At 45.1% G+C, this 21,858-nt stretch overlaps 1 protein-coding gene and 1 long non-coding RNA gene across 3 annotated transcripts; one reads left to right on the forward strand and one right to left on the reverse strand.

The window, feature by feature from the left end:
* Positions 1-1,087: 1,087 nt before the first annotated feature.
* Positions 1,088-7,702, reverse strand: MMACHC (metabolism of cobalamin associated C). Of its 2 annotated transcripts, none has more exons than XM_074908132.1 (4): positions 7,588-7,702; positions 5,111-5,305; positions 4,582-4,734; positions 1,088-4,029 (listed from the first exon to the last, which is right to left on the reverse strand). In XM_074908132.1, exons 1-4 carry the CDS (start codon positions 7,657-7,659, stop codon positions 3,721-3,723), a joined length of 729 nt encoding a protein of 242 aa, XP_074764233.1. In that variant the 5' UTR covers positions 7,660-7,702; the 3' UTR covers positions 1,088-3,720. The 2 variants fall into 2 exon arrangements, with proteins under 2 accessions (XP_074764233.1, XP_074764232.1); XM_074908131.1 differs by having other exon boundaries at positions 1,088-4,032.
* Positions 7,703-8,052: 350 nt separating this feature from the next.
* On the forward strand, positions 8,053-17,102 carry LOC141960601 (uncharacterized). Its single transcript, XR_012633670.1, has 3 exons — positions 8,053-8,152; positions 14,760-14,881; positions 16,650-17,102. It is a non-coding gene; the product is annotated as an uncharacterized LOC141960601 (long non-coding RNA).
* The last annotated feature ends 4,756 nt before the right edge of the window (positions 17,103-21,858 follow it).

Genomic DNA, 21,858 nt, shown 5'->3' on the forward strand with positions numbered 1-21,858 from the left:
TTATGCTCCTGACCCAGAGGAGGGCAATCTTGCCCTAAAGAAGAAAAAGCTTAAAAAAACCCCAACAACAAAACCAGAAGAGTGCACTGCTCTCATAAGGTTGGCTGTTCTTGTCTGACAAACCAGCACTGATTTACACAGCAAACCATCTTTAGTCTTCCATAGCTTAGAGGAAGGCAGGATTGTTACAAGCTACCCTTTTTATAGGAGAAGGAAATAAGACAGTATCAAGAATTAAGCTTGCCAAACTCTACTTCATAGCCTGAAGAAACATTAGTGCTTATTCTTGCACCACTGAGATGTAACCGATTTAACTGGTACAAAAAAGAACAGGGTTTTCTCAAGTGTTTTTCCCTTACTGAGCAATAATCCTGATGGCTGCTTGTCACCAGATTAGATTGTACTTTGCATTTAGTATTTTGTAATTTTTGTCACATCTTTAATCTTAATAAAAATATCATTTATTTTAAGGTTAATGAAGTCAAAAAAGGGAAATTTTAACTGAAGGAGAGGATAAATGATGTTATGTGCAGGAAAACATTACAAATTTGTTAATTATTCATAGAATATTGTATTAGCTTGAAATAGCGAATATCTTGTTGCTAAAACTGAATTCAAATTCAACTAGCTTTTAATTTTTTAAGGTTTTTTTCATTGTGCAGCTCTTGAATACTCACCCTGCTGGTTATATTGAGGCAAAGATACTTTAATAAATGTTTAAGAATTAGGATTTAGAGAAAAACTTGCCTAAAAATGTATAATGTGATACTTGAACTGGTAAATCTATCCAAGTATTTGCAATTACTTGTTTGACATTTACAAGTGCTGAAAATGCCTTCATAATGCCTCAGGATCTGTTCCTCGCCATGTCTAGGCTTGTCCCGAGAGATGAGATATGTCAAACAGGTTCTCAAACTTCAGTTTTGTAAGACAAAGACCATTACACTCCAACTAGCAAGGAAAGAAAATTAGTAGTTGTGGCTGTGGATCTCAGTGACCTGGCTAAGAGAAAGCCCCTAAGAACTAATCCAATTCACTCTAAAATCACTGTAGTAGGAATGGATATGTTATTTAATATCTGTACTCTGTTTTGCCTGACATAACTGTATCGCCAGCAGCACAAAGAAGACAGATTTGCCCTTATGGTCACTCAGTATTCACTCATATGTTTTAACAAATAAGAATTAAGTTGCTGAGGAAAAATCCCTCAAATATCAGTTATGTATTTCTGGACACCTTGAACTTTTGTTACTGCAAGAACAGAGGCAAAAATGAAAGTGCATTGTCATGTGCTTGCTGTTAAATGATCTTGCTGAAATGACCTGGGAAAGATAAATGTTTATTAGACTTACTCATTATGTGCCATGTTTTATTTTTTTTTATATTCCAGATGAGCCTGCCATGATAGTTTGCTAATTTCTACCAAGATAACTAACTTTTGTTTTCAGATATGAGATTTTGTGTGTCTTAGGTAGCTCACTATTTTCAGTATGTTAAAAACACAGCAATTGATTCTCACTTTAAGATCTTTCGCTCTCCACAACTTAATCATTGCATTGTTTAAATAAAATTACTCAGTACTGAGGGTTACTTACAACTTTGTATTTTATTATCCAAAATACCACATGAAGAGAAATAAATTACAAAAATTGAAATGAAATGGCTATGGTAATGTTTAATAAATGAACTAAGACAAAACAATCAATGTTTGTAAGAAATCAACCCCAAAATAGCAAAATATTTTAAATTGAAATGTAAAAAGATAGATCTGATTCCATTCTGTATTTATCCTTCTAAGAGAATTAGTATTTTTTATATTACTAATATGAACCATTAACTCAAGTCCCTGTTAAATTACAGTTCATTTGGGAAGTTCTGGAAGGTCAACCAACATTTCAACCAGAAGTAATTCTATAACAAAAGAAGAGAATTTAAACAAATTCCATTATTTTGCTTAAATTAAAAATCACAGTACTATTACCACACTGTCAGGTGTCTGCCTTAGTCCACTGTGGCAAACAAAGCATCGGGAAGCAACAAAGACTATTTTGTAACAGCAAATACACTGAACAAACGCAGTGATCACATGCTCACTACTCTGTTTACAGAAAAACAAACCTGTTATGCTAAATGTTGATTATGCTTAGTATATAGACTATGAAAAACTGTACCAAGAAGTGACTTACTGTGACTTACTGTGAAGGCAACCTTAGTGTTTGAGTCTCCAAAAAGTATGAAGAATCACAATGTAAAATAAACAGAAAGGGCTCAGTTCTGCCAAGTACTTTTGCATCATCATGTTGATATTGTGGAAAGGGAAAAAGTGCTTAGCAATTTGCAGCACTGCACTGCAGTCAAGTAACAAAACTCCCACAAAATATTATTTTAATTTAACATACTATTTTAATGAGGCCTGACCCTCAAAGTGCTCTAAGATAAATTAATTCCTGATTCCCAGTGCCACTGTAACCTCTGAACAAATCCAACAGGACAGAGTAATGTAAAAAAAAGTTGTTTCTGTCTGAAGATGTTTTACCCAGCAATATAAATAACATGAACGCCATGAGTATTTTCTTTTTTTCTCTGCTTGTTTGCCTGTGTGCGAGACAAGGCTTCATGCAATGGTTTTTACGTGTGTGCAGGTTTACTATCTCCCCCATATAGAAAGTACAACAGGAAACTACAGTAGTAAAACTGTGGTGTGTGTGGTGTGTGCTGGCACGGCACTGAAAAATATGTTAAATACAAACCTCATCTGCCTTAGAAAAAGGTCATAAGAAGTGTCTTTTTCTCAGTCAGTTATCTTGAGTAGAAACTCCACTCACATAGACATTATTCAGCATCTTTCCAAAGATTTTAGTCAGCTGCTCTATACAATGGATAAACACTTAAAATTGACCTAAAGACATCACCTTGTTCTGAGAAGCTGACCCTGGGTGAAGAGGAAATAGCAGATTCGAGCGGTGACCTTTGTACCATCCCTTTCCCTTTCGTAACTACCCTGAAGGAGGCGGTTGCTGTTGGCTCTCTTTTCCTCATTCCTGCTCCATGTAAAGAACCACAGTACACAATGAAACGATCTCTGGAGAATTTTCTTTCAGATGTTACAGAGACATTACAAGATTTCTTAACTAAATTAAGTCAGCTTCACTGCAACTGAAGGAATACAGAGTGAATTTTCTTTCTGGGGAAGGCAAGATTGAGAAGACTGAACACTTACTCCCTAGGGAGAGTTATGACACACAGTAATAAAATGCTGGATGCATCTAAAAAAGTATCTGCCCAGAATTCAGATAAAATATTTCTGAGTACAATGACTGAAAATTAATTTTTTTTTATGCTTACACAGAATAAACCGAAAATATTTGGAAGAAAAATTCTTGAGAACAAAAATTACTTCTCTGATGAGCAGCACGGGTTTTCCAGTTGCCAGGGTGTCTGAACTTTTCCCAGCCAAAGGCTAATTGGCATCTTACCAGACTCCCCAAAAGTCAGACCGAATCATCAGCGGCACAGACTGCTCCCACCTTTCTCCAGACCACAAGTGCTGTGATGCAGTGCTCCCTCTGACTCTGAGGAGCTGCTGTTTGGATTGAGACGCAGCACACGCTGCTTGGATTTGCCATCTCTGTTTCAGCACGCCGTCCTCCTCAGCACGGTGGAAAAGAAGGTGCTGATGAGTTACACTTCGCTTGCCCTCTGCCCCTCCACAGAGCCACGTTAGTGAAATGTGCTTCTCTGGGCTTCTTGTGTCAGCCCTAGCAGTCTGAATCTCTCCGCTGGAGGAGTGGCAAAGTAGGCTTTTTGCTCTTCTGAATATCTTTCCTTTACTTCAATTATGTCCCTGTAGCGGCCGTCCTGCCAGTGGAAATTGAATTGCTCCAGCAACTCAATTCTTTTCTCTTCTGTGCTCACACAGTCAACCGGGGCAGACTGTTCCAGGAACAGTACCTGAATATCTGGGAACAGGAGCAGACCCCGGATAGCAAACCAACCACCATACTTGGGATGGATACATACGCCATAGATCTTCTGGAAGAAAAAAGAAGAAGCATCTAGGATGTCTCAATTTGTCTCTAGTAATGGTTAGAGTTCACAGCATCAGGCTTCAGTGCAACTTCTCACACTCCTAGCCCTCTGCTGGAGTGCTATACAGAGAAGAAAGGAAAGCTCTCTCCTGAACGTGTGACTCTAAACACTGCATTTAATTCCCATTTTCCTGTGCCCACACGCAGCTGTAATGTGGGGAGTGGACCCTTTTTGAAAAGATTAACACAGAAATTAACCATGGTGCAATTTTTTTTTTCTATTTATAGTGCTCCAAGCAACAGGGCTTCCTTTATACTGTGATTTATTCTCCTAAGTAGGTTTAATAGATCAAGATATTCTTCTCCATGTATGTATCTCCCTGCCACCCTGAAGAATCTTGGAAGCTTCCAATTCCTGTCTGAAACACTTACCCCATCTATATATGATCTGGACTTTGTGTTTTCCTGCAGGAAGAACTAGTGAGTAAACAACAGTTGTATGATTCAGGGATTGCAATTTAGTGGTTTTTCTCATACTGTGTTTTTACCTCACCTTTTTCCCCCAAGGATCAATCTTCACATCCTTCCTTTGGTAGTAATATGCAGCTCCAGCAACATGGGCAGCTGTCTGTGCCAAGAACCTGGGCTTTCGGCTTGGCAGAATCTCGTAATCAAAGATGATATCCACCTTCTGGTCAGGGAATTTCTGGGAAAATTAAAAAACATCAGCCCAGGCTCATGGAAAAAGATTTGCCAGTACAGAAGTGCTGTATGCTAGCAAATCAGGCACGTGTGAAGACTGCAGATTTCCACATCCTGCAACTGAAGCCTGTCAGCACGCTTGTAGCCTTGGGTTTTCAAACTACGACTGTAAAGCACTCTACATAGCTACAGGCTGTAATGGCAAGGAGACAGAATATGCAAGTAAAGCAGGTCAACAGCCTGTTGATGCTCTTACCATCATGAATAAGGCTTTACCTTTCTGAAGAGCAAGGGCAGGAGCCTGGAAGGCTTTGTTTACTACTCAACCCACCTGGTTATATGCCACAATAGTAAAAGGAATTGGTATTTCAGGTTCTTACCTCCTTCACACGTGATAAATGATGAGAAACACACTGATCTACAGGATCCCTGATTATTTTTAACCGTTCTTTGTTCACAAAAGGTTTAAGGGCTTTGTCAAACATTGAAGGTGTGCTGAGGACAACGAAGGCCAGTGTGTCATCTGGGTAGGGGAGATGAAAGGCTGGCTGAAGAATAGCATTGTACCATCCAACCTTTGGCAAAGAAAAACAAATCTGCATTAAAACAGGGACACCACTGTTTTGCTAGCCGGCATGCAGGAATTTAACAAAGTGGAAAGAAGTGTAGCCACCTTCATTTGCAACCCAGATAGGAAGTCTGCCTAGTGCCTTCCATTCAAACCGAGTTGTTTTGCACACTGGGATTTACAGTTTCTGGAAGCTGCACTGTGAGCTGTATGCGAGAGATAAGAATCAGTCACTGCATTCAGCTCAAGACTGCCCTTTATCCAGCTCTGCTCAGAAATGGTAGAGGGAAGTAGGAGCAACCAGTCTTGCCAATGCAGATCAGATGTCTTGGTTTAGGCAAACCTTTTACAGGTTTTTTTTTCTCATCTTCATCAGGAAAGAAACTGTTTTGTTCATATGACAAGTTGCTTGGTTTATTTCTTCATCAGGAAACATTTATGTGTGGAAATGAAGGGTGTGAAGCTCCTAGCAGTGCTAAAATCCCCCAGAACCATCAGCTGTACCACATGGATTGTGACACAGCCACATTTTAGTATTTGTTTTCAGGGCTGGAAACACAGTCCAGAAATGAGGGATCAAGCTAGAGCAGCATGAACACATGAGCAGAGAGACAGGGCTCAGACCAGCAACTGCCAAGCAGGAGGAGGTAACAGCCAAACCCCCCTCCACTCCACTGGTAACTGCACAGTAACATCAGTCTGTTTATAGGTTATGGTAAGTCCCCTGCTCCTGGAATGCCATAAAGACCAGGTCTAACATCGAGATGTCAAGTAATGTAACTCTAATATTCAGTCTGAAAATGCAAAATACTGGTCACCTCTAAACATTAGTGAAATGAATCTGGAAGTGACTTTACAGGTGATAGTGGCAGCCAGACCTTCCCATATGGAAACAGAATGAAAACTTATATTCATAGAATGAATAAAGATGCATTCTTATATCAATCCCAAAGTTTAATTAGTTTTGTGCCTCTTGTTTAAGATGATGAATTGAGATGTTACAAGAAGTTAAAGAGATGTGAATCTAAAGTTTGCTGATTTCTCAGTATACATCAGTCAGTCCACCAGGGCTAGCTGTCTGAGAATTACATCTGGGAAAAGATACAGTGCTATAGTAGCTATAGTGTTTCTGATCTGGGTTCTGCCCCTAATTCTGCTGCTGTGTTTTGGGAAAGCAGCATCAAATTCTTCTCCAAATTCTGGAGATTTCACTTCTCTCAGTGCCTCATTCCCTTTCACTTTTTGTCAGATCAAGGGTACAGCAGGAAATACAAATATTTCAGGTGACAAATACATTCCCAGGAAGGGAAGGTCATGTTTATTGTGGATCGATGTATATTTGATTGTAGATTTGTATTTGATATTGCAGATTGATTTGTTGCAGATTGCCCCTGGGGTGGTCAAAGAAGGAACCCCTAAATTTTGGTGGGAACAGCGTATCCAGTTCAGCGCAGGGCACAGTGGGAGAGGCTGCCTCAGCTGCAATGGAGACTCCCTTCAGCCAGCTGGCCGTTTACAAACGGATGAGGTAGTCTGCACTTTTATATACAGGTGTTTCTACTTTTAGATTAAAATTTAAGCTTGCTTGGAGGACTTTGCTGGTCCAGATGTATCTTTATTTAACTCTCCTGACCGTATCAGACTGGGGCCAACATCAAGGCCCTGAACAAACCTCTAGTTCGGCAAGTGCTCTGCCGGTGCCAAGGCACAGCAACACCCTTCACGTCCTTCACCGGCCGGACCGGACAGGCTCTCTAACGAGCAACGCGGCTCCTCAGGAGCGTTTCCAGCCCCAGTCCACCAAGTGCCGTGCCAAGGCGCCGGCCCCGGTCCCCAGAGGGGGGCTCCAAACTGCCCCCAGGCAGCGGCCGCCCGGTTGTCTCCCCGCTGGAGGTGCGTGCGGCGCCGCGGGGCTCCGTCTCCAGCCCGCAGCCGCTGGACCGCCTCAGCCCCGAGCGGAGCCCGCAGGGCGGAGCGGCGGCGGCCGCCGAGCCTGGGGGAGGCAGCGCCGCCTGCCGCCGGCCGCGTGAGGGGCTCGGCGGGGGCTCGTCCTGCCCGCGCCGGCGGCCCGGGCCGCGCTGGAGGCGGGAGCCTGGCGGCGGCGCACCGCCACCCGCGGCCCCCGCCCGGCACCGCTCCCCTCCGCGGGGTCACCCGCCGGCTACCGGGAACCGCCCCCATCACCGCGCCCCCTACCGGCCGCGGGCACAGCAGCGCCGCTCTGAATGACGTCGCCGCGGGTGACGTCACCGCGGGTGACGTAACGTCGCGGGCCGCATGACGTCATACCTTGAAGGCGTGCACCTCGAAGCCGAAAGGGCCGAGGGCGCCGCGGAGCCGCTCCGCCACGCGCCCCTCCATGCCGCACGGGGCGCCACCGGCACGGTACTGCCGACCGCCCTCCGGTGCGCGGCTGCGCGCGGAGCACCACGGGAGACGCGGCGGGACACCCTCCCCCAGCCACATGGCCGCGTCTCCTAGGAGACGGCCGCCGCGCAAGGCACCCTGGGACTTGTAGCGCGCGCGAGCCCGCCCGGCGGGGGCTCCGCATCCCAGCGGCCCCCGCGCGCAGGGCAGGGGGCGGGGCCGCCGGCGGGAGGGGCGGGGCGAGGGGCGGGCGGGGCTTGTGCCGGCAGGGCCGTGCGGTCTCGCGTTCCCGGGGCGCTGCCGCGGAACTGCCGCTGGCCCCGTGTAGCGCAGTGCGCCCGCGGGTTTTCTCGGTAGAGGCCTGCCGTCGTGTCGCTCGGGTGGGAAGGGGTAGAATTTCGGTATCTCGACGCGCACGCCCTGGCCCGTTTCTAAGCTCGGGGCTGAGGCGGTAGCTGAGGCAAGTTTAACGATGCAGCAGGCGCAGGTGAGCTCCTTCCCGCACAGCCCCTGGTAACGTCTGTTGCTTTTGATCTGCAGTGGGTTTGCAGCTTGACAGACCAGGCCCTGAGAACGCTGCGATGGAGGAGCGCCTGCCTGGCACCCACCAGCCGCGTCTCACCTGCGTGCGTCTCCCACGCCGCAGCGAGGCAACAATGGAGCCAGCAGCTGTCCCAGAAAACCAGGGTGGTTTGAGGGCTCTGTTGAGATCGCCTCTGTTAAAGAGCAAGTTTTCCTACCATGCTTGCACAGTGTGCCCGTCTGTGCTATAGCTCTCTGTATTGTGCGTATTTTTCTTTCATCATGCAGTTTGAAAGCTCCACCTTCCTGTGTGGGTGGACGCCGCTCTCTAAAAGAAAGGCCTAAGTGCTGATAATCCTTTCGCCTTCCACGTTTGAAAGTTTGTGTTCTTTGCAACTTCCCTGTTCCCTACCAACACATTTCCACACTGGAGACCAAGCCTCAGATTTGAATCTCCTTACCCTTATCTTTATAGCAGCTTAACATAACCTTTATGGTTCTTGTGCAATGTTCTCCAGCCATTAGCCCTGAGTTTTATGAAGTGTCAGGACAACAGATCTGCAAGTTCTTGGGACAGAACTACTTCAGATATGCAAACTTCTTTGTTTGTGGAGTTCCCTTATATCTTCTAGAACCCCAAGAGTTGTTTCTTGTTGTATCTGTGCCCTCTGCAGGAAGAGGGCAGAAGGGTCCCATCAGTATTGTTTAGAATGAAGGTTTGTTCTCCAGATTTCCCTGTTTTTCCATCTTCTGAAGCTGAACCAGGCTACTAACTTTCCTGGACTAAAATATTCTCATAGAAAATCTGGTTTTGCCCTTCTGCTCCGATCACTGAATTCCTCACTCAGTTGTGAATTGACTGAAGCAGGAGGAAGCGCTCCAGCAGGAGCAGATCAATAAGCTAGAAGGTAGTAAAGGCACTGGAACTGAAGCACTGATGGTTACAGGAGCCTCTTACACAGATCACTTCTTGTCTAGGTTGCTGAAGTGCTTTTGAAGAAACAACAGGCTGTGAGTGTAGCCTGGCACAAGGTAGCTCCATGTCCGTGCTAAACAAGTGAGCACAAACAAAGTGTTTAATACAAGGCAGAAAGGGCTTTTTGAATTTTTTATTATTCTTTTGTCTTTTCTTTAGTGATCTGAAAACCTGAGAAGCACCTTTGCTTCCCAGAAGGAAAAGTGGACAGTGCAAAAATTATGTGATCTCTTGGAGGGCCATGACCAAGCTTGGTCTAGAGTCAGGTATGGAGTCCTTTGCTGAAACCCTTGTGAAGTGCAATATTTAGTCAGCTGTCCAAGTTGCCTTTGAAGGTGGTTAGTTCAAATATTCCAATTCTTAATGTGCATCTTGTCTGTTTTTCTGTCTGAATATAGTGGTCCAGGAAGACAGGGGTTTTGTGGTCTGCTGAGCATACAGCATAGTGGCAGAAGGGAATTCTTGGGCTGCTGCTGTCCTCTGCCTCTGTCAAGGATTGGAATGGGGCTGAACCTTGAAACCATCTTACTGGGTGTTCCTTGATCCTATTCTTGTCCTTTCTGTCCCAGCAACTGAAGAGCTAGTCTGGGACCTTAACGCCTCCCGCCTTCCCTGTTTGCTGTTACAGAGGATGCTCAGTGATCGCAGAACAGCACTTAGAACAGTTGGGAGGCCTTGCCAGGGAGGATAGAGGAGCTGAAAGGTGAATGCCATAACTAGAAACAGCAAGTGCTTCACCAGCAGCATGGAGATTGTGCATCTCATTTGTATTCCAACAGTCCACAAGAAATAAATGTCAGTGAAAAAGACAAAGAAATAGATGTCAGTGCTAAGATCTTTGTAGATTTAGGGCTGGTGCAGGGGAAGTACTGGTGGAAAACGTAACTTTTCCCACTTTCTTTAAGCAGTGAAATACTACCATGACAGCAACTGTGGCATAAAGTCAGTGAGTGGTGGTGTGCTCTGCTCCTCGCATGGTCTGAGCTCTGATTCTGCACAGGACAACCCGTTTCTGCCCAAGTGGTCTAGCAGAGGCAGCCCCTGGTGGGAAGCAGTGAAAGCTCATTATAGTTGAGGATCTCTGTTTAGGAAAATGAAACCAGGGAACACTGCTGAACAGGTAGCACTGGAGGAGAAGTAAAGAGGAATACACAGGCTGGCAAGCTGTCACTCCATGCTGTGCTCTGGGAGAGCTGTGGGAGGAGAACATGTGTGGGGCTTGTCAGCAGCCTCTGAATCCACCCTTTGCCTTGGGAGAGATGTGGGTGGATATAGTTCTGTAAAGTTTTGCCTGGTGACAGAGAGATGGAAACTCAGATGCAGAAGGTAGTTGAGCCATAGCCTTTTTCTTGGTCTCTGTGAGGTCAAGTTGCTTTACTGCAGAGGTCAACAAGAGGAGGAACTATCAAACCACGTGTCTGCAACTGATTGAATTAAGACAACTCAAAGCCAACACTTCAAGGTGGACTGCTTTATAGTCACACCTCTTCCACCCAAAATCTGGCACTGGATGGTTTGATGGCCAATGGCAGACCTACTGTTGGAATGGGCAAGCTTTGCTGCTGGGATCTCTGGAGGAGAACTGAGTGTTGAAACTGATGTATGAAGAGCTCACTGTGAAGAGTAGCCAGACTGAAAAATGCTGTTGCTACCTGCAACAGAGGATGTATTTTTATTAAGTATTGTAGTACCGCTAGAAGGCTTTGATTGAGACAGCCAGTGTGCAAGGTGCTCTGCAGGCACCTTTCCTGCCTCACAGGCTTGCTGAAACAGCAAGAAGAGACCTTCCTGTTCTAGTATTAAATGATGGAGGGCAACTAGAAAGGTATCTTCAAAATATGTGTAAGTGGGGGAAAAGGTAAGTGTATATATGCTGGTATAACAGGTCCTACTGCAGCCAGAATGACACCAATATTTTTTTTAGTTATTGAAGAAGTAGATTACCTTTGCCAAAGGGAGAATCAGAGAAGAATTGATGGGAGAACAGGGAATGGACAGAGATGGCAGGGAAAGGGTTGAAATGAGAGTAGGGCTAACAACTATCTTTTGTACCAAGCAGCATGTTACCATGCTTCTAGAAACCTGCTGCAGGAGGATACTTGCACGGCCAGGACTTGTAATCAGCTTCCCAAGGGGAGGTGAAAGCATGCTCCCAACTTCTCTATAGACTAAGGTGATCACACTGCTATTCTACCTGTAGCAAAACTTGTAATTCCTGCTGAGGAGGGCTAGCATGAAGAAGAGGTTACAGGTGATGCCAGGTGGGGTGCCATCGTGATCTGAACCCAGAAGCATATAAAGACACCGAGCATTACTTATGGTGCTGGAAACATGGAGTGTTTACCAACGGTGGCATGTTATATGTCCAGCTCTCTACTTTTTCTCAGTTGTTCTGGCCTCATCTGGGCATGATTTTTCTGCAGAGTTTAATGATGCTGTGGTGGATCAGAGGCTGCCTCTGCAAAACGCTTGGAAGTGATTGTCCCCTCTTTCTCATGTGCTAGGCCTGCTGAACAGCCACAAAGCAGAATCTTACAGTTTAGGCAAATTTGGGATAGAAGTGTGGAGCACCCAGCAGAAGCTTGGCCCGCATCAGGTAGAGGAGATAGACCTTCAGGGCATCTGGGAGATGCATGAGTCTGTGCATGCCACATGAGAGCTGCTGCAGGGACAAGTGCAGCTCTTGGGTTTCAAGCAGAGTAACAGCCTGGGAGCTGCAGGAGTGTGTCACAGGAGGGTGCTGCTGGTTGTTCAGAGCTCTGAAGGAGCTCTTGCAGCTCGCTTTCACAGGGACTGGATCAGCAAACTCAGAGATGCTGCGGACTGATCTCTTATCTTGCTGTTCTTGTTTGTCAGCTGTCCTTTGTACCTGCCTGCACAGAGTATTTGTCTTGTGGAGCACAGTTCATTTCCATGGCTAGTATGGCATTGGCTTTACTGATGCAGAAGGTAGTAGTAGATTTTTCAGCTTTGTGTGGTGAGGTCTTCTGTTTAAATCCTTAACTTGGTAAAGCTTGAAGTGGGTATGGCTTAAGTGTCTGCTGTCTCCTGGAGAGAACCTCTGGCTAAGTGCAGTCAAGGCGTTCAGTCCTCCTGAGACAGCTAGTGCAGGGGGTGAAATGGCAGCCTCTCTTACTGAGACATTTATATCCCGAGGGTTAGCACCTTCAGCTTATTCCATGTGGGCGCTGAGAATGGGTACCTGCTGTTCCCTTCACAGCTGTCCTTGGCGCTGAGCTGGCAGGGTCTGAGTTAGCTCACAGCTTCCCTGAGCCATCTCATCTGTCTTGTTTAATCAGGGCTGGTGCTGTCTCCTACCCAAGTCCTCTGTTAGGGCAGTGGTAGACTCCATATGCTCTCCTGGTTGTTAGTTGAACAGTACCTTACTTGCTTTTTGCTGAAATGACTGGAAATAATAATCGGTGCCTCCAAGAAGAGGTGCTCGTTTGAATTGACTAAACTCTAATTCTTTCCCAGTTTCCCCAGCTGCCGTCACTTTCCTCTCACCAGGCTCAGCTGGTGGGAACTAGCTCTGCTAGTGCCTCTAACCTCTGCTAGCTTGGCCCTTGCTCTCCCCCCACCCCTATCCGAGGGCTCTGACATGCTCCCTGGAGAGAAATGAGTGACATCGGAGCTTCCTTGTTGAGGATCCTTAGATCTTTCTGTCTCTGTTTAATTGTATCCTCTGTCCAACCCCTGCTGCCCTTGGACAGCTGCCAGATGTCCTAGGTCGCAGGTTTAGCAGAGGATTTGTGTCACTGTTCCCAGCATTTGCTTCCCCATACAGCTTTGTGCTACAGTACATCGGCACCCAGAGAAAATATGCATCACTCCTCTGGGGAAGGCAGCGATGTCCCTGTGAGGTGTCTGTGTCCCAGGTATGGTGGGGTTTTTTTATTCTTAGGAAGAAAAACAATAATCCCATTTATCTCTCTCAGGCTAATGCTGATGTCATGGCCCACAGTGTGATTGGTGTCATCAAAAAGTATTCATACAGAAAGGATCTTTCGTTCTCTGTGTTCTCCAGTAAATAAGTATCACCAAGACACAATGTTGTATTGCTTATAACATAAAGGACTTTCCTTCTGCTTTCCATCCACAGCTCTTGAAACCTTTTTCTGACCTTGTTGAAGGACTATTGCTCTGCATTAGGTAGGAACCTGAGAGAGACAGTCACACAAATTGTTTGAAGACTCATGGCAATTGGTAACCGAAATGAAGTTAAAGGGTATCTTAATTCCTTGTCTGTTTTTCTGATCTTTCTCCCTCTGGACCATAAGCATATTAACGTCTATCTTTATTAGTGGAGAAGCATTGGTGGACACTGAATGTGGAGGTCAATGTAGCTCTATTATTAGGTTTTCCTTGATAAAGGATATTGTATCAACTTAGTGAGATGTTTTCAGTAATGGAACTTCATTGCAGTTCTCCTGTAATTAAATATCGATTCCCTATTTCTTTCTATAAAAGCCTAAGGCCTTCCCTTATTGTGTCACTCTCCCACCTATTGTTAAGCTGCAATTTCATGAGATGTGTCTGTGCTGTCAACATCAGCTTAAAATGTGCCCACCCCTCTGCTTTTTCCTGCACTGGCCTCACAGCACATTGCCTCCTGAGTTTCTGCCACTGCAATTGTTGGTGTGCTGTAAATCCGATCAGGGAGCCGAGCTGGTTCTAACAAGTGCGTCATTGTTTTGTTTTGTTTTGTTTGTTTTTTCCCCTAAAGTGGTGTGCTTCACAGTGCTGCTGCAGGAAAAAATTGTGCTGGCACAACTGAGATAACAATGTGAACAGGGCTAGGTGGGGAGGCGGAGGTTCTGCTGCCAGACCGTTCATCTGCTGAAAACACAATTGAATTGCTCAGCAGAACTGCCTTCTGCGGCTACCAGGCATGACTTTGTCAGAAACCCTGTCAAAGTGGTTCCCACCCCATCCCCACACCCAAGAACTGTACCAGTAGGCATTGCTAAGCTTAGGGGACTGTCAGTGTTATCCTTTTGCTTCAATCAGATCTACAGTCTCTGAACTGGAAGATGAAGTGAAAAGTCTGTTCTTGAAAGAGGTGCCATCCACTGAGCCTGCAGGGAAAGACAGAGGTCACAGGAACTATTCCCCTCTCACTCCAACGTTACTAACACTCTGAGACATGGTATTCCAACCTCCCTTTAGAGATCTCATGGTCAGGTCAGGTGTCCTGTTGTCCCTTTCCAACACTAATCGACCCCTTTATGGGAAGGGTTTGCCATTGTGATTACGGCTTTGAGCAGAAATGAGCTGGCCGATTCCTTGTGTTTTAAACCTGCATGATTTGCAGTTGGTTGGAGCCATTGGTGTCAAAGACAGATGAAATTCAGTGCCTGAAGATTTTTGCCAATGTGTTTTTCTGCCTAGGTTTGTGATGGTGGTACCTGTTTTCTGCTGCCTTGTGCCACTGCTTGTACCCATGTAAGAATAAGTAAAATGCTATTAAATCAGAATAGCAACAGTTTCTCCACATGATAAGAGGTGGCACAAAAGGTAGACAGTGGAAGCTTAGGCTCAGGAAGTTCATCCTTGAACTTTTGACCTAATCTGCTGCTTTCTTCATTTCTTTTAGTGAGAAGCAAGAACTTGCTGAGAGAGGCAGAGTGGTTTTCTCCATCTTTGGATGAGGTTTCCACCTTGGAGACTTCAGCTCCAATGAGCTTTCCGGCACCACAGAGATCAAGGTGCCTGAAGGTAAATATGGCTGGTTCCTGCACCCTCAGAATCCGAAGAACCTGGTGGGGTTTTCCACAGTAATGCAGATGACAGAGATCTGCAGAACCTATTTACGTCTACTGTTCAGAGCGTTCCAGAGGTCATACTGATAATTTGATTAGTGGCACTTGCTGTGGCCACTTTTACTGTTAGGGCCGAGTATTATGCACCTAAAGGCGGGAAGGCAGTACAGTTTGGAATACTGTCCTAGCACTTGGGCCACAGTTAACACTTTGCTCTGAGAGCACTGTTGCTATGCCAGCACAGAGGTAACATGTGTGTGCCTGTCTGTTCTTTCATCCTCCTTCCCCATCTAGTGTCAGCTGCATGTGAGGGCCAATTATGATACTTATCACTTCCTCTGACAGTGCCAAGATACCACTTTTTAATGTGGCTCCATTTTTGTTTTGGTGCTGACACACAGCCAGTGAGATTTGGAAGGTGAAAATTGCTCACTTCAAGAAGGTTCATCTCTCAGCCCCTTTATCCTTTTGGATTTATGCCTTGCTTTTAGGATATAAAACCCCCTTGTGTTTGCATTAACACTTAGCATTAAAGGAAATCAGGAACAAAGGGCTAATGGTCCTTTATGCCCTACTTTAGTAAGATGCTTAAGATTCTTGTGAATGGAGGCTGTAAGGCATGTTAAACTGCCCTGTGTTCTGTTTTTCCAATTTACTAATCCTGCTGATTCAGACTTTACTAACAAACCTGCTACAATTAACTGCTTTGTAGATGCAGTTGTAACATGTCAGGCTGCTGTTAGGACAATGCCTAAGGAGTCTTCATGTCCCATCAAAGGGTTAACGTTTTCTCTTTAACATTTATTCTGAGGCACATGCCAGGTAGGGACTCCTATATAGAGCTTTACTAATCAAATGCTCAAGCAGTGCCCCTCATTTAATAAGAAGCAGCTAGTTACCCATTGCTTAGTATTAGTAGTAAATATTAATATCGTAGTAGCATCAGAAGCCCTGGCCAGTAGTACAGTAGGGGCACCCAGTAGCTGTGTTGGCAGCTTCCCAGAACACTTGGAACCATGATTCACTTACATGGGTACCTATTTTTGTTTGAGCTTATGTAGCTTGTGAGGATGCTTCTTGGTATTTCTCTGTTTCAGTGGGAGATGAATGAGGATGTTTTTTATTAGAGTTTGACACGGATTGCAGTCCACACTGAACCAGCAGTGCTGGAGGGGCTAGACATAGGCTGCCGTTTGTTCTTAGGGCTGGCATATGGAGTAAAGAGTCTGGGGAAGGCTAATTCCTTTTTCTGTTGATGTAGATTGTAAAGGTATCTCCACACTGTGTTTTGAGCGGGAGGAGAGTAGTGCTGGAGAAGAGGCTAGAAATAGCTGGAGCAGATGACCTCAGGAGTGACCTGTCTGACAGCTTGCCTGAACTAGAGCTGCGTGACCTTTAATGTTAACTAAAAGGTGCCCTCTTTACTGTAGGGAAAAAGTAAAAGATGGAAAGGATATTGGCTTCCCTAGGCAGGCAAACTACTTCTTGACTCGTTTGGTACCTGGATTTACCAGAAGTGGACGATACGAGGTGTGGGGCTGACCCAAGGGTGGCAGCAACTCAAGGGAGGGAAACACCCATTTTGATAAATCATTCACAGACCTGCCCAGTCCCATGCTCTACCCGAGACCTGAACTTTTGGCTGTTATTTCATTCTCTCTTGCTTAGACCTACAGCTTTTACCTTTACAACAGAGCACTGTGTATTCTGTTCCTTCACCCCAGGTGACAGACACTGATGGAGGTCCTGATCTGTGGTGCATCAACCCCCCTTTGCAGTTGCCAGCTGGCTTGCAGAAGGAGAGATGCTGCAGTGCGTGTCTGCAACGGGGGGTTTCCTCCAAGGTCAGAGAATTCCTAGTTGCAGCCCTTTGCTTCAACCCTCTCCTGTGGGATGGGATGTATGATCCTGTCTTCTGAGCTCTCACCTGGTGGACCAGAACATATTGAGAAAATTTTGTGTGTTGTCTCTACTAATGCCTTCAAATGTATTTTTCCTCAAATATACTGCAAGTTTTGGGTTATGCTGGATATTGTTTAAACTGTTGGCTAGCTAAAGCTCTGGGATATATAGCTGGGCTTAGATTGTGCCATTTAGGGAGACTATATATAGCAAGAACAGAACAGATATAGATGCACCATAGATTTACCCTTTCTGAAAAGATCCAATATGGAGCAGCTGACTGGTAATTTGTAATTGGTAAATTTCTTCCCCTTCTGTGGCTAAAACAGGCTATGAAATCTTGTTCTTTCAACAGAAACTTCCATGACCACCATAAAGGGGAGGTTGGAGGGTTTGTTTTATGAGAAAAAAGTGCCATAGTGGCAAAAAAGGGCCTTGTGAAATTTCTTAAAGTGGTTTGAATTTTTTTATTCCATTTTCCTCTGAAAGAACTTAATTTTAGAATTGCTAGCTGGTGAAGAAGGGAAGAGGTGAATGAATGATATTGAGTTCAGAAAGCCTTAAGAGTATGGGGAAAGAGGACAGCTGCCTATTTAATGGTGAAGGCTTTGTAGTCTAGCAGGTGGGATAGTGCTGAAGGTGGATCTGTGGCATTTTCTTTGCTGCCTACTTCTCAGTCAACACAAAGGACCTTGGGATGCGACACAGAGTCAGGGATGCTGTAAAGGGGGCCCAGTAGAGCTTGGTTAGGCCTGGTTTGAAAAGCAGGCTGGTGGTGCAGGGATTAGCAGTAGGAGTCTTGAGCACAGATCAAGACAGGACACAGTGGCAGAGGCCGCTCTTGTGACCTCCATCTCATTCAGTTGCACGAACTGTGGCTTCTGCTTTGAAGATCAGGCTGACATCAGTTAGTTTTCCCTCTCCAGTGAACAGCTGCTTCCGAGTTCAACTCTGCTTCTTAGACTGGACCTGAATATGTGAACAGCCATTGGCAAATCATGGTCAGGATACAAAAGCCTGCTTGAGTGGCTTGGATCTGACTGAGCTGAGCTGGGTAGTGACTTGATGCATCCAATAAATAGTCTGAGCAGGATGCAAGTGACCAGTTATCACTCAGTGTGGGCCACCAGGTTAGACCTGTAAAACAATGGGAGTCATTTTCCCAGTGCTTCTCTCAGCCCTTTTTGAAAATGGGTTCGCTTTCTGCTAACCAGCCACAAATAGTATTGTGCATGATTGCCTTCCACCTACAAATATTGAGATCCTTTTAAAAAGTACGTGAGAATTCTCATCCTGCCCCCAAGCTTATCAGTAGGGAAACTGAAGCAATGATCATATTACTGGCTTGATCTGCCTGTGTGATCAGAAGGCATAGCCAGGATTAGCACAAAGGAAAACTTTGCTAATTTTGCAGTTGTCCCCAGTAAAACCCTTTTCAGTCAGAGTCAAATGAGTGCCTAAATCTGGCTGAAAGGCATGTTCATGAACCCATGAGCCTTGTCCCAAACATAACCTGTAATTTAGCATCGAAAGCTTCTGGAATTCAGACATAACAGCAATTTTTTAAAAAAAATACTGAACAGGGCTGGCTGCTTATCCCTCTTCCTACAGCTCCCAAGAAAGACAAGGGTGAAAGGAAACACTCTAATGTTTGTGAGAGTCATCCTGTGGCAACTGATGTGTCTAATTTCGGAGCAAAAGTACTTCTGAAGGAGAGAGGATTAAAACAGGGGAGGGGAGAAGTTACCCTGCGGGAGATTGTCAACAGATGTTCCATTATAGTTCAAAGAGCACTAGCAAAAGGCTTCTGCTGCAGGGATATATTAATTCTGGGCAGTTCATCACAGGGAGACCTGTTTTATGACTGGGAGGATACCTCTAGTAACTTAGCGAGCTCTTTATTTGAACTGTGGGTGGGTGATTGGGTCTACCTGTAAACAGAGAGGGAACTGCACAGTAGGAGCAAACACATACTTATTTTGTTGCAGCTGAACACTGTCCGTCTGATCAAGATCAAGCTGGTTTTGTGGTTCAGGGGGTTATTTGGCTGATGGGTCTTTCAAAAGAAAAAATATTACAGAGGAACTGAGGCTAACCATTGTTAAACTGCTGGTGCACGTGAAGCAGACCTGTGTTGAGTACGTCTTTCAGTTATATTTATTAGACAGGAAGTGGGAACAAGCACGAGGAAGGCTGTGCGGGCTGTCAAACATGAATACATTGATCACTTTGTCTTTGAATACACAAATCTGTCAAGTCTGACACTGTCTAGCACCCTATCTATGCTTCCTTCATGTAATAATTATTTATTTTAAAAGCTTGCTAGTGTTGCAGAATCAGCTATGGTGTGGGATCTACTTTGCAAGCTATGCATCACCAGCTACAACTGTAAGGGCCTCTTCTGGTCAGGTCTAAGTGCTTTATCTTCTGAGACTGTTTTGAAGTCGTGCTTTGAGTAAAAGTTGATTTTTCTCAGATCTGTGAGGAAACATGTCCCCTGCAGCATCAGAGTGGGGACGTTTTCACTCAAATATGATTGGATGAGGAGGTTTGAAGACCTTCATTATCTTACAAAGTTTGGGGGGATTAGAAAACTAAACAACCTCAAGCAATTTTGGGGAGACTTTTATATTAGCAGTTATGGTCTTTAAGCTTTGCACATCACTTAGCTACGTATCAGTAGGCCCACAGATCTGCCTGTTCTATGGACAGGACATGCATTATTTCTTTTTTCTTTGTGGGGGATGAGAGGGAGGATTGGAGTGACGATCACTCTCTCAATTCTGCTATGCTGTGAAGCAGAGGTAGCAAGCTGATGGGAACATCTCTAGCAGAGGCTCAGGGGGTACACTTAGAAAAACTCTCCCCCTTCCCCCATGAAAAATCCACATTTATACTGAATTGAATGCAGTCACAGAAAATTGAATATAAATAATGCGGAGGCATGCAGCCTCCTGTTTCCTTCCTAGGTGTCTGGGAAATGACAGTAGGCATTTTCTGTGCTCCCATGGGTACAAGAACAACACTGGCTACTAAAAGCTTCCCAGGTTATGCATTATTTCATAGCCTTCATTACTGAAAGTTTACTGTTCTGCCTCCCTGGCTTGCTTCTGTACTCCTGCTTCCTGGCTCAGTGCAATGCCTTTTTCATTCTGCTTTAAGTGGTAGAAAGCGCAGGGGACTATTATCCATGGGAGACCCTCATAGAGTTGTTGGTCTTGTGAGATCCACACTCTGCTTTGTCCACTCCAGTGCTCCTCATGGCAGTTTCTCTGTCTCTGAACAGTCTGTAGCCTTATTTACAGACTTGCAGAGTGACATGATGGTGAAAATACACAGTATCCAAAGCTAAACTATGGGCACTGAGCCATGAAGGATAACTGAGTGGGCAGAGAACTGGCACCTAGCACAGGTAGCCCTGCCCTTGGCACAGCAGCTCTAGCACTGTCACTTTTCAGCTGCTCAAATCCCCTTCCCTTCAAAACATGAGTCTGGAGAGAGGAGGAGGGGAGGGCAGAGAAGGCAGGTGGGTCTCAAACTCGGCTTTTCTTTTATCTGGGTTTCTTTTCCTCCTGTTTAGCTTTAAATGTGATTTGATTGATTCTGGTCTTGCTAATTAAAAATATAATTTAGCCTTAGCCTAGGAGGTATAAATCTAAGTCTTATCAGAAGAAAGAGCTGTGTTCAAGGGGTCATGCAGAAATTAGCAACAGTTATTTTCTGGTTCTGTCAGTTTGCTTTGCTGCACGGGAAAGATGAAACCCACACAACTGGCCCATGGTCCATCTCCAAACCTGGCCACCTCAGAGATTGCATCACCTGGCTGGGAGGTCAGAACTTGGCTGGGCAAAGGCAGTAGGCTTCGTGCCTCTCGAGGGTGGCTGCCTGCACAAGCTTGTCCTGCTGCTGCCTCTCCAGCTAATGCAAATCTGCTCTGTGCTACCTCTCTAACAAGGAGCTCAGCAGTTTGTTCTGCAAAAAATGAATCAGCTCTGAGTAGGGTTGGTGGTAAAAGAGCAGAACAGAGGAGACTCCCGACACAAACCACCAGAATAATGCTGACTTCAGACCTGAGAAGACTGGCTTAGTTGTAGCATGTTTGTTCCGTTACTTAGTTCTTCTGTTTTGTATGGCTGTATGGTGGGACAGGACTGAAATCTCTGCAGGGTTTAGAGTTCACTCCCAAGTCTTCAGACTACTCAGCAAGCACTTTGCTAGGCTTAGGAGTCTTTTGTTTGTTCTCCCCTTGCTCTAGATCTTCCAGAGATTTGCTCTTCTAGATTTGTTGTGGGAACTCTTTCAAAAACAGCATATGCCAAGTAACCAAGTAGTTTCACTTGCTATATTTTGCTTTTGCAATAGAAAGTCTTGTAACACAATCCGTCTGTGACATGACTTGGATGATTTTGCGCAAGTAATGTAACAGCTAGGAGAGATTATTCGCTCAGGAGACTCTTATCAGCTCTGTAGCAAGAGCTGGGCTTTTGTAACAAACCATGAGTGCTAATATCCCTTGGGTCTGAGCTCCAAAGCGTTCAAAACAGCTATAAAGCTAAACAAAAAGAAGTACATGCCTTTCAGTTTGCTTTGTCTTCTGTACTATAGAAAGAAGCATGACAGATGATGCTACTTAGGTTTGGATTAGGCTGGCTTTCAGGATACTTCTGTAAATAGAGTTCAGGGTCACAGCTGACAACAGATGAGAATAAGGGTATCTTCAGTCTGAGGGAAAGGAAGAGTCTGAAGGTGTATGTTAGATTCTCTAAGACAGGTTTCATCTGATTTGACCATACAGAAATTAATCTCAGCCAACCCACGCAGGGAATGACCCTGACAAGAAGCAACACAAGCAGGGGGTGGTGTCATTCTGAACCCTCAGAGCTATGGTTTATAGCTGTCTGGCATTTTCACTAGTATCAACTCTGTGACTCTTCCTACTCCAAACTGCTTTTGTTTATCTGTTAGAGGATTCATTGTGATCTACAAAAGCTTTTCAGTTAGATGTTTGCAATGAAAATATGAGAACTGGGG

The sequence above is a fragment of the Athene noctua genome, chromosome 5 (genome assembly GCF_965140245.1).
Source record: "Athene noctua chromosome 5, bAthNoc1.hap1.1, whole genome shotgun sequence".
Taxonomy (NCBI): Eukaryota; Metazoa; Chordata; class Aves; order Strigiformes; family Strigidae; genus Athene; species Athene noctua.